At 35.8% G+C, this 12,832-nt stretch overlaps 1 protein-coding gene across 21 annotated transcripts in view; it reads right to left on the bottom strand.

The window, feature by feature from the left end:
• The window catches only part of PTPRM (protein tyrosine phosphatase receptor type M), a 482,202-nt gene that overhangs the window by 188,845 nt on the left and 280,525 nt on the right, over positions 1-12,832 (bottom strand). For 15 of the 21 annotated variants that reach the window (XM_039339174.1, XM_039339176.1, XM_039339175.1 and 12 more), the window contains exon 14: positions 11,450-11,524. The exons of the other annotated variants lie outside the window; for them this stretch is intronic. In XM_039339174.1, the coding sequence (XP_039195108.1) occupies positions 11,450-11,524 (75 nt within the window). The remainder of the gene's footprint in view (positions 1-11,449; positions 11,525-12,832) is intronic. 21 annotated transcript variants of the gene reach the window in all.

Genomic DNA, 12,832 nt, shown 5'->3' with positions numbered 1-12,832 from the left:
TAATTTTATATATAATCAGTTTCAGAAGCTAGCAGATCCTGGAATTAATTGGCTCAAGATAGTTTATATTTATTCTATTGTTTTCTTGCTACAACTTTTCAGCTGTGTATTATGGAAACTGATAAATATCCATTTGTTCTTTCTCAGGGAAAAGAAACTGATCACACCTTCAAAACTGTATATCTTCAAGAGACCTGCAATCAAATTATTATTCAGAGTGCAGGATCCAAGTAATATCACTTTTTAGTGTCTATATTAACACACTGCTAGTCAGGTTAGGAACATGAACGTTGTACTCTTGTGTGACAGCTGCAATGTGATTAGGTGCAGGGATTCATGTAAAATAGGACTAGATTAAATTGTCAAATAGAGGTGTGTGTTTTTTTAATTACCTAGTTTGAGGGGTTTACCAGAATGAAACGGTAAAAATCAAGAATTTTCTTTTTGTGGCAGTAAGTGATCCTGTGCACTTGCAGCTGCAGTGTTGTTGATGCAGAAACTGGGTCAAATGCTAAAGAGTTCAATCAAGACATCAATTAAAGAAACTCATCTGTATTTTCAGCTGGGAATAAACAGGAGCCCTAAATCCTAAAAGACTGTACTCAGGACTGATGACAGATAGGGAGCTTTGAATGTGAAGGTGGAAAAATATTAAAGTGTGGAAGACAATAAAAAAGAAGATAAAAGCCATATAAATGGTAGTTCTCCCCCAACTCTTTGTGCATTCATTCCTATCCCATTGATACTATTCTCATACAGTACTAGGGACTTCTGAAGACATGGAAGGGGGGAGAAGGACTTACCTATGTCAGCACACTAATTTCATCAAATATGAAAATTATGTCATGACACATTTGATGCAGGTTGTATTATCTGTGTTATTTTTAAGTTGATATATATGATGGCACTGTGGCTTTTATTGGCATGTAGCCAGTAAAACAGAGATAGTTAGAATAGCTCCTATGTCAACAACACTGGAAAACTCTTGCAGAAATTATTCCCTGGTAGGAGCAATATATTGTTATGATAGTCTTTAAATAATTAAATTGGTGTATGGATGCTGGCAGTTCTGAATTTTTTGTTTGTTTGGTCTGGATGCCCAAAGATCAAAATAAACAGCTTGAGAAAAAAGCATGATGTATTATTTATATATCGACCAAATGTCAATCTCGATAAGTTTAGTAGAATTTATTTTATTATTCTTTAACCAAAATATTTTTCTATTTATTTATTTGGTAAGCTTATATGGCCATATGACTCTGAGCAGTGACAAGTACAATAACAAAAAACATAACCTCAAAAGTCATTAAAAAATTAAAAAGCATAAAAACTTATTATCTCTAGAGAGTCCCTCATAATACAGCCATTCATAGGTTTCATAGCCACATTCCCAGATCCACTGGCCAGATAGCAAAGCCTTCTAGAAAGTCTGCAAGGTCAGGGCCAATCTGGGTAAAGACAGTCCAAAGGGTAGGTGTTACAACAGAAAATATTATTCTCCTAGGTCCTATTAGATGACAACATGCCCTTCATGCTGCACTTGATGGGATGGTTAGATGTGATTGGAGAGAGCCAGTCCCCCAAATAACCCAATTCCATGCCATGTAGGGCTTTATAATTCATTACCAGCACCTTGAATTGAACCTGAAAGCATACTGATAATCAATAGAGCTCATGGAGCAAAGTTGCACAGGTAGTCCTCGACTTACAACACAATTGAACCCAAAATTTCTGTTGCTAAGTGAGACAGTTGTTAAATGAATTTTTCTCCATTTTACAACCTCTCTTGCCACAGTTAAATGAATGACTGCAGTTGTAAAGTCAGTAATACAGTTGTTAAATGGCTTCCTCATTGACTTTGCCTGTCAGAAGGTTGCAAAAGGTAGTGACATGACCCTAGGGCAGACATGTCAAACTCGCGACGTCATGTAACACTGTGTAACAGATCGGAACTGTTTTGCCATTGCCGGCAATGGGGTGGGCATGGCTTCCATGTGACGCGTCTGGCCCGCGGGCTGACAGTTTCACACCTTTGCCCTAGGACATTTGAAACCATCATAAATATGAGTTAGTTGCTAAGCATTTAAATTTTGATCACATGACCCTGGGGATGCTGCAATGGATGTGTGAAAAATGGCCATAAGCCACGTTTTTCAGTGCTATTGTAACTTTGAATGGTCACTATATTAGCAGCTGTAAGTTGAAGACTACTTGTGATGTATACTGCTCTAAGTGTGCTTTAACTATCTGTGCTGCCATATTTTGTACCAGCTGATGCTTCCAGATTCTTCAAGAGAAGCAGCATGTAGAGTTGCAGCAATCTGTGTGGAAGGTGACTTATCATGACACTTCCTGGTTCAGGAATGGCACAACTGGTACACAATCTGAAGCTGCACAATGGCCTTTGAAACAAAGATCAACACTGCCCCTATAGTTGGCAAAGACTAGCACAGTAAAATCTGCAGGGATTTCTTTATCTTTACTATCAGACATTTCCGTTCAAATATCCTTCAATTCCTCTTTAATTTTTCTAGGAATCCTCTCACTTTCTGGATAGAATTTAGTCAAAACCTGTGCTGTTTAAAGTAAAAATCAAACCTTCCAATTTGTCCCAAAGAAATGGAATCCTTTTCTGTTTTAATCACTCAATCAAAAAATAATATCTTTTTCCTTTATGCAAGATTCTAATAAGAATTCCTTTAAGGACAATTATCTCTGTATCTTTGGTCTTGTATTAAAATGCTGCTGTAAAACTCATCTGCCTTCCTAACAAAATGCACAAAACTTCGCTCTGAATATTTCTTATTCTCACAAATCTTGTATTTATTCTATATAATTTTTACTTCTGTATTCTCCTTATCTTAATTTTAAAAAATTGCTAAGATTAAAACCTTCTTCTAATATCTTCATCAGAATCCTCTGATTACTCTAAATCTCAAATAAAGTTCCTTCTCTTCCAATTCCAATATTGTCTAGCTCTCTTTCCAACCCTCTGTCTGTAACTTCTATCTTACTCTCCAGATAATTTCCACATAATTATCTTTCCTTTGCTATCATGGCAAGAAATCCACCAATCTTATCACAGATGGATAGAAGAGAAAAAATGTGCAGAGAAAAAGAATGGAAGAGATGAAAATCTGTAGATATTGAGGGAGAGCTGATGGGCACGTGTTCTCCAGGGCTAGTCATATTTTCTGTTATAGCAGCAGCAAAATATTTTCTAACTCAGCCTCTAGCAAAATTGGAGATACCAGTGAGCATGCTTCAGCAACATTATAAGATCCTCTTAAACTTCTAGAACAATTTTTTTTTTGTGAAAATGTAGAAAATATAGACAATTAAGAAAATGTGCAAAGCCACATAAATGAATACATTTTTTGGCTAATGCATTCAAAAGTTTGGCAAAAAGCTGGTGGCATAATCTACCTTTTTACTCCATACATATAAGATGAATGTTCTGACAATATAAATTGTATATATCCTAATAAGCTTTGTATTATAAATTCTTCCACTTGCACAGATTCCTTAATTGTATTGTAAATCACTCTTGCCTTTCAGCCTTTTATTTATATTGTTGCTTGTAACAATTGATAAACAAATAAATAGTGGTATATTAGAAATAATCTCATGCACAATTATCTTTGTCAGAGGGACAATTGTTTCAGTTCCCAAGATATTGGCAAGATATGTCATCGGGTCTTCATTAGATATTGCCTGCTAGGCTCTCCATTTTATTTAAAAATATCCCTGGAAATCGGTCAACTATCTAAATTACAAAGAAGTCACTGCTAAGATGTGCCACCAGGCCATCTCCAGAGTACGGTAGGTAAAATATTTTATTGAGAAAGTCTCCCGACCATTTCAACTTTTGGTTAGGAAAAGTATAAAAGGATGACAAAAGTCCCTTATATTTTGAACCCTAGCATAGATCTAAATACAACCATAAAGGGACTTTGTCAGCTGCCATTTCGCTGTGGTACCTTGCAAGCTGAAGGGATATATATTGGTAAATATTTTTTCCCTATAACTATCTTAATATTTAAATCATTTAGGACATTTCACTCTGATTTGTGCCTATTGTCTCTGAACTCTAAACAACCTGTCAGCTGGCTACCAGTGCCAATGCACCTGGTAATAATAAGCTTGGCTTTAGAACATATGGTTTTCTTCTGTGGACAAAATAAATTTAGATTTTTATCATTTGTTTAAATCTATAGCTACAGCTATCTTAACAATTTGATATATATATAGATGCTGTTCAGTCTAACACCATTAAGAGTCTACTGTAATAACAATAAAGGAAGAAAACATTATTCTGGAATTCTTTCCAACACCTTTATCAGCAGTGGCCTCTGAGGCATTTGTGTTTTTCACAAATGAAGGCAAATATACGTGTCCTAAGATAATGTTGCAGGATACAATCGGAATCGGTCCTCAGGACCAGAGTTTTAGTCTTCCAAGCTTTTGGACTTGTGCTGGAACCCATCCTCGGGGAACTTACTTTCTCTCCAGAATTGGTGCACTGGGCTGTTCCATGTGTAGTATTTACATGATGTCTGATTGTGTGCGGCTTTCAGTTGTTAATTGGGGTGCTGATGGCAGGCTATTAAGTCATTGGTTGCTGTTTCCTTGTGCTGCCACACCCTTGGCTTCTAAGTATCTGATTAGTTGATGGTGAATCACCATTCTTATTGACTGACAAGGAGCCTATTTCCCAGGATTCAATCATTTTCCTGGCTATTTTTGTCCCTGGTTGGCCAACAACCTTAGCAGCTGTGAAATTGAATGTATGTCTTTGTTTATTGCAATGTGAGGCTATCAAAGAGTTCAGGTCTCCTCATCTAATTACTTCGTGTTCTTGCAATATAGGTTGTATATTCAGGCTAATTGTAATTAGGATGAATAAAAACACCAAATCCCCTTATTGCATTTTTCACAATAAAATAGTGATAAAATAATCCCAATAATTGTCAAGTTTTATCATACTGACTTGTCAGTTCATTTTATTTTGCAAACAATTGAGAAAGGGTTATTTTACTATTTATGGGATTGTTGCCAGCAGAAGATATGCTATTCCTAATATCCTTCTGAATTATTCACTAACTGTAGCTATTTAGTTTATATTTATTTGTGCTCTATATGAATAAATATACTTATTTTGGGAAAGTAATTTGACCAGGGGGCTTTTTTTTTTTTTTTTTTGCTGTGGGATAGGATGGGCACATAAAGAGCAATTCTTGGACAAGGGAGAAAGGAAACTCACCAACCTATCGCAACTCTATATCCTCTTAGCATTTTCTTGTAACTATACTGTTTTACAGATGAAACAGCCACCACAGAAATGACAAATACAACACATAAAAGAACAAAAAAGGGCAATAAATCACTAGTGGCACTATAGCCTATTAAAATGCATTCAGCTGCTGTTGCAGAAAGAATCACATTTTCTATTCACTTTACATTCAGATCTACAGAATGCAGAGACTCAGAATTTTTGAAAAAAAAAAAAAACACAATGCAACAAATGCGGAGTTCTAACGAAGCAGATATACAGATAATAAGGTTGGTGATAGAGCCAAGTTTGACAACTGAGTCAGTGAAAAACTTTATCTAAATTTAGATGCTAAAGACAACAGCTGCTCCATAATTTTCCATATATGTCTATTTGTTTGCTATGAGTACCTGTAATAAATGCATACTATAGGTAATTCCTGGCTTGAGAAGGTCCAACTTAAGGATAACCCTTAGATAGGAACAGGTTACCTATTACTAAAAATGGCAGCTGGCATTCTACTTCCTTGAGCCGATGAACTGTTGAAGCCATGCAAAGTTTTCAGGAATTACTGAAGTAGCAGTGTTTAATATACAGACTGTTTCCAACAGTTCGTGAAAGCACTGCATTCATGTTCAACAATTTATCAGTTTAAGGAAGGACAACACCATCTACTATTGTTAGTAAATTAATTTATAAGTACAAGTTCCAACTTACATACAAATTCAGCTTAAAGACAGTGTTAGGAACAAAGTCATGCAAACAAAGTCATTACCAAACGCCAACATGGGTTTGTAATAAACAAATCATGCCAGACAAATCTTATTGCATTCTTTGACAAGGTGACAGAGGAATGCTGTGGATATAATTTACTTGGACTTCAGTAAGGCATCTGATAAAGTAGACCACAACCTACTACTTGATAAGGTAGAAAAATGTGGGTTAGACAACATCACCACCAGATGGATTCGTAGCTGACTGTCCGGCTGTACTCAGCATGTGGTCCTCAATGGAACTGCTTCTACATGGAGGGAAGTGTGTAGTGGATTGCCCCAGGGCTCTGTTCTGGGCCCAGTGCTCTTCAACATCTTTATCAAGCTGGCAGGAATAGCCAACATGGCAGAAATAGGCTTAAGATACAGAAGGATCTTGACAGACTTGAACATTGGGCGCTATCTAACAAAATGAAATTCAATGGTGAAAAAAGTAAGGTTCTACATTTAGGCAAGAAAAACCAAATGAACAGGTATGGTATAGGTGATACTTGGCTCAATGGTAGTAACTGTGAGAGGGATCTCAGAGTCCTAGTGGACAATCACTGAAATATGAGCCAGCAGTGTGCTGCAGCTGCCAAAAAAGCCAACACAGTGCTAAGCTGCATTAACAGAGGGTAGAATCAAGATCACGTGAAGTGTTAATACCACTTTACAATGCCTTGATAAAGCCACACCTGAAATACTGCATCCAGTTTTGGTCACCACGATATAAAAAAAATGTTGAGACTCTAGAAAGAGTACAGAGAAGAGCAACAAAAATGATTAGGGGACTGGAGGCTAAAACATATAAGGAATAGTTGCTGGAATTGGGTATGTTTACTTTAATGAAGAAAAGGAAAAGACGAAGGGTGACAAGATAGCAGTGTTCTCAGAGGCTGCCACAAAGAAGAGGGATTCAAGCTAATCTCCAAAGCACCTGAAGGCAGGACAAGAAGCAATGGATGGAAACTAACCAAAGAGAGAAGCAACCTAGAACTAAGTAGAACTTTTCTGACAGTTAGAACAATTAATCAGTGGAACAACCTGCCTCCAGAAGCTGTGAATGCTCCAACACTGGAAGTTTTTAAGAAGAGACTGGATAGCCATTTGTCTGAAATGATATAGGGTTTCCTGCCTGAGCAGGGGGTTGGACTAGATAACCTCCAAGGCCCCCTCCAACTATATTATTATAACTTATTCTTAATGCAAGAACTGTGTCACAGGATCCTGCTGTATATATCCAATTCAATGGGCTCCCAACACCCCAGAGGAGCCACGCCAGCCTCCTTGGCCTTTAGGCAACCCACACACCAGCAAACCCTTGGGTAGAAGTCCCAGTTTGCTTTCACACCCTCGCTATGTTCACTGCTGCTCCTTACTATCAGTAGTAAACTATAGGTCTCCTTAACTTCAAGTTTCCTATAGAGAATGCCTACAACCCTCACTCCCAGAACTCTTCAATGCCAACTGCTCCACAACTACCAACATACCACACCAGCTGCTTTGCTGCAGGGCTGTTATAGCTGCTCTTTGCTAAGTGGCTGGTATGGCTGGGCAGAGGTTAAAGGGGCAGGGCACCATCAGCCCAATTACTAGCTAATCTCAGGAAGCCTGCCCTCTCACAGCCTGCCGGTATTAGCACTAGCCATGCCTCATTTAACATCCTTTCTTAGGATGTTCTATTGGGCTTCAAGTATCTAACATATGTCTCTAAAGGCATCTAGATTTTTAATATCAGGAACATGACATCTGGATTTAGTTTGAGGTGTAATAACCTAGTATATTTAAATCTTTGGTTCCATATAAAAAAACCAATTATTATTATATGTAGTTGATGGCCAAAAAAGAAAAGAAGATATACCTGATAAACAGGTCCAGACAATTATACATTAAACTATCATTAGAAATAAAGGCAGATGGAAGAGCAATCTTTATCAATATGTAGAACAATTGTGTTTGTTTGTTTTAAAGCAACAGGTAATTGTTTTCGTTTTTCTGAGAAATTCTACATATATTACATAGTTTTTTTCTTCAGTTGGTCTGTTCAGGCCATTGATATAATTAAAATAACACATTCATTAGGTATCTAATAAAGTTATGTCACCTTATGACTTAATGATTTCAGATCTTGTAAGAAAACTGAAAAATTGTTGCAGCATTAGTCTATTACATTAGTTTTTCCAGTTTCAGCTAACAGTCTGCTGTTTAAATGAGAAAACTGGAAAGATGCCCCAGGAGCAAACTATGTAGCATAAAAATTAGATTTAGCATGAAACAGAACATACGTTTTTTTCTCCAAACCCAGAATGCATTTGGATGGGAAATGATTTGGTAGACCCCAAAAAGAACAAAAGAGACATTTTTTATTGTTCCAAGTTTCAACCAAAACAAAACCCTCAGGAGAAGACTGCTATATATATATATCGCATCCTCTTTCCCAACAGCAATAGCACTACTGATGTTCAACCACAACCTGCTCAACCCTGATATTTCCTTTCTTACCATCTACCTTCGTCTGCCAGACTTGGATTTTATATCTTCTTATTCCCCAAAAGAAACTGCTCTGAAACAATGGCATTTTGATCTACATCTGGATCAAAATAGCCCCATTTCACTCTGTATCTGGCCCAACATCCATGTTTCACTTTAAATGTAACTGCTGAAAACACTTGTTCCATGAAAAGAATGATTCATGCATGAACTGTTTTACACATCCCAAATTTGTAATGTGTTTTACTACACGTAGTTAATTGATGCTATCTGTCAGCTCTTCAAGCAGAAAATTCACTCTAATAAACAAGAGAATAAGAATGTTGGAGCGAGAAAATAGCTGCACAGATGCACATATATTCTGAAAAAGCCGTTTCAGTGGAGTAAAATGATTTTCTACCTGGCATCAGACATCCTACTTATGAAAGGTGGAAATTTGTTTTAAATTAGCCAAAATATTTCAGGGTGTAAATAAATACTCCAACTTGAACACTTAACTTAAACGGAAACAGTGCAATATACAAAAGCAAATACGTTATTCACTTGCTGCAAAGTAGGCAACCTAGGCTGTGTATATCTAGAAGTGAGTCATTTTTCTATTTGGGAATATGTGGTAGTTGGGACTAAAGATAACAGTGGTTTTCTCACTAACAGTCTCCTTTACCTCTTTTTGACACCCTCAATCTTTTTTCTCAAGCAGCAGAGAAGGGACCAAGGATGCTAGTCTTTTAACCAGTATATGTGATAGTTGTTTTTGTTTCTTTTTAGCAAACATCTTTTTAAATCAGTGCCTCTCAAACTTTTTTCCTTTGTTACTCAAAACTGCTTTTCAGAAAGTCTTTTTTACATTTACCAGGAAGTCCTTATTTAAATGTCCTTATTGTCATTGGGTAATGGGTTTGTGTATCGCTAGCCAAAGAAAATCCACTTTTACCCAATTTGGGATAATTTACTCAGGCTTCATAAACACTCCTTTAAATTATTTGGAACTTATTATATAAACTGAAAACTAAATGATTAGTACCATGACAAATGCAGTCCTCTTTCCTTGTTCTTGTTGAGAAAGGTATTTTTTTTTTTTTTTATTAAAGGCATTCTTTATTAAAGCACAGACCAAGGATCACTCGGAAAAAAATCAAAATTATTTGCCAGATATTGAGGATATTTGCAAAAGTCACTCTTCTTAATATTTGTTTGTTTGTTAAAAATAATGGGTTTTTTAATGAAAAATGCTTGATGCATTTAATATTATTTATACATGATTCAATAAACATTCTAAAAATGTATCAGTTTTAATTTTTAAAAGCAGAAATGGGCCTTGAAACGAAAAAGTTTAAGAAACACGGATATTGTTGTCAGAGTTCAATTGATAATTTGTAAATTCTTTATTAAATAGCAAACTAATAAATGTATTGTTACTATTTAAACATATAATAAAAGCCTTCAAATAGGATAGAAATATATGTTTAAACATGAGGGGAAAATGTTTACATTAGCATATATCATAGTTTTAGTATTTATTAAGAAATATCTTTAGCTAGCAAGCATTTTAACACACTTTATTTTACTACTCTGTTTTGGATTGTTCCTGTGGTCTCATGTAATTTCAAGATAATACATATTGAGATAATTCACCATTTTACATTCCCAACAAAAATGTTATAGTTCCATAAGTCAGGAAAGACCTAAATACCCTTTTTATTTTCGATGGTTCCCAATTCCCATAGGATTGGGGGAATATCATTGAATGTGTAAACGTACAAACATATAGCTTGGAGGGGGAAAAACAATTGAAAGATGGTTGAATGGATATCATTTTGCAAAGCAATTGTGCCAAAAGTAACAGTGATGAAAGGCATCATTGCATAACATTGTCTGTGGCAAATACCATTCACTGTAAATAGAAATTAATGAACTTTTAAACCGGGATGCATTTTCATTTTTACAGAAAAGAACGTTTCAAAAGAGATTCTGGAAAAAGATTAGTTCTGTCTATGGCCAGAATGGACGCGATGTTACTCAATTATACTGTTATTGCATGATATAAACTATATGCTGTACATCATTGGAATCATGATGCATCTGATACATGTTACATTATGGATTCTTCTGGATGTCAATGGTTCTTCTTTTACTATCCTACACTTATAGTATTTACTGTACTAGACATCTTACTTTTGTTTGTAAGTCATATTTTATAGTGAAGTCTGATATGTAAATCTAGCCAACTGCAACTAATAAATTGGATCAGTGTTAGGTCTGTGCTATTCCTATTTTATATATACACATATTACAATAGACCTTTACCCGCGTAATGGAAAAGTATGAAATTTCTGGCCTATTTTTAAAAAATCTTTGTAAGTCTCCAAGGTTCCTAAATATTCTTCCCCACAAAGAGTCTGCAGAAAAGGCCTATTAATAGTCAGGAGAATGAAACATAATATAATGGATAATCAAATGGAAAGATAATTTCTGTTTCATTGTTCGTTAGATTCTTCTTTTGTATAAATTAAATCCCACCCAACGTATTTCCAAGAGACACTGGAAACAAAGAAATTCAGCAAACTACTTCCCTGATATGTGAATGGTTCTTTAATTTCAAGTTTGTATATGTATGTATGACAAAGACCTGAAATACATATAAGCTGCTGGAATGTCAGGCAAATGAAATTATTTACAGTATTAGGCTTTAAAGGAATTAACCCAATGTCCAAATATACAATGAAACATGCAGCCCAATTGTTTGCAACATGAATAGGTGTTCATCTTTTCAATATCTAGCAAATGATCAACAGATGTAAGAGCTGTTATAAAAATTCTACAGTGTAATAAACCAGCGACAAGCAAAGAATGATGAGGATGTAAAGAAAACAAGTAAAAATAAAGAAAGATGGAAATGGTAAGATGATTTGTCTGTACTTGAATGTCTGACCTGTTAGTTGATCGTCACCTGCAGCAGGGGCGATGCGAATGTATGGTGTTGTAAGCTGAGTCACGATTATCGCAGCTAAGGCAAAGGAAGATTTCCAGGTCAGCATGCATGGGGGGAAAAAAAAAGCCAGACTGAAGCTAAGCTAGCAAGAAAAAAAATGTTCCATTTTAATTGTTTTGATTCAGGAAGGAAGGAAGGAAGGAAGGAAGGAAGGAAGGAAGGAAGGAAGGAAGGAAGGAAGGAAGGAAGGAAGTTGACAGAAGAGAGGAAGAAATAGCGGAGGGAGGGAGGAAGTTGTTAGGAATTATTTATACTAATTAATTTCTTCATGTAACTGAAAAATGTCTGGGTACACAATCATGTGAACAAAGGTTAATGTGAACTGAAGTAACTGAAGTATACATGGATAAACTGGCAATATTTTTTATTGTCATAGCTGCTGAAAAAAGATAATCACAAATTTCAGTATGTCTATTGAATAGCTAAAAGTGTAATTAATTCTTTAGTCATCTTTGTTTATCCGGTTATACAGAATCACATAGAGAACTGTAGCAAAGTAAACCACTTTCTGATGTTCTTTGTATAACTTTAAAAATGCCTCTATGTGTACTACATTGAACTATCAGAAGAAAGGCAGAAACTCAATGACAAATAAAGCTATTTCTTCCATAATAATGTTTACAAATAAATAAATGAACCAGAAAAGGTAAATATATATATATGAAATACGAATTGATTTTCTGGTGGGATTAATATAAACTGAACAATCCATAAATAAAATTCCTTAAAACACCAGCAGAAAGGCAGTAATTACACCAATGTTCATTACCATATGAGTATTCTTAAATTCAGTGTTCTTTATCCTATATACATTTCTTTTAAAAAATCAGTAGGTTTCCTATGTTAAAAAATATTGTGAACACCCTCCCACTTTGAAAACTTAGTGGTATCTTAAGTTAGAAATGTTAAATCCTACAGATACAGGTGGTCCTTGCTTAGCCACTATTTGTTTAGTGACATTTCAGAGTTATGATGTGCTGAATGGAGTTATGACCATTCCCCAAAGTTACAGTCATTCAGCATTCCCATAGATCACAGACATATAATCAAAATTTGAGTACTTGACAGTCCATCCACACTTACAATCACAGTGGTACTTAATCTGCCCCCCCCATCTATACCCTTTTGTCTCCTTGTACTTTGTAGCCTCTGATGCCCTGGCTTCATTGTCTTTTTGGTCTCACTGCTGACCAAATATGCCTGGTCTGGCCCTTTGCAAGGCAGCCGCTGATGGCACCAGGCTTTCTTCTGCAGGTCGTGCATGGTGGTATGCTGCTGAGACCTGAGGAAGATGGCCTCACATAGCCAGCAGCTGTCTCACAA

The sequence above is a fragment of the Crotalus tigris genome, unplaced genomic scaffold (assembly GCF_016545835.1).
Source record: "Crotalus tigris isolate CLP2741 ecotype Arizona unplaced genomic scaffold, ASM1654583v1 scf7180000017731.4096049, whole genome shotgun sequence".
NCBI lineage: Eukaryota > Metazoa > Chordata > Lepidosauria > Squamata > Viperidae > Crotalus > Crotalus tigris.
Note: the sequence above shows the minus strand (reverse complement) of the source record. Positions and strands in the feature narration are given on the sequence as shown.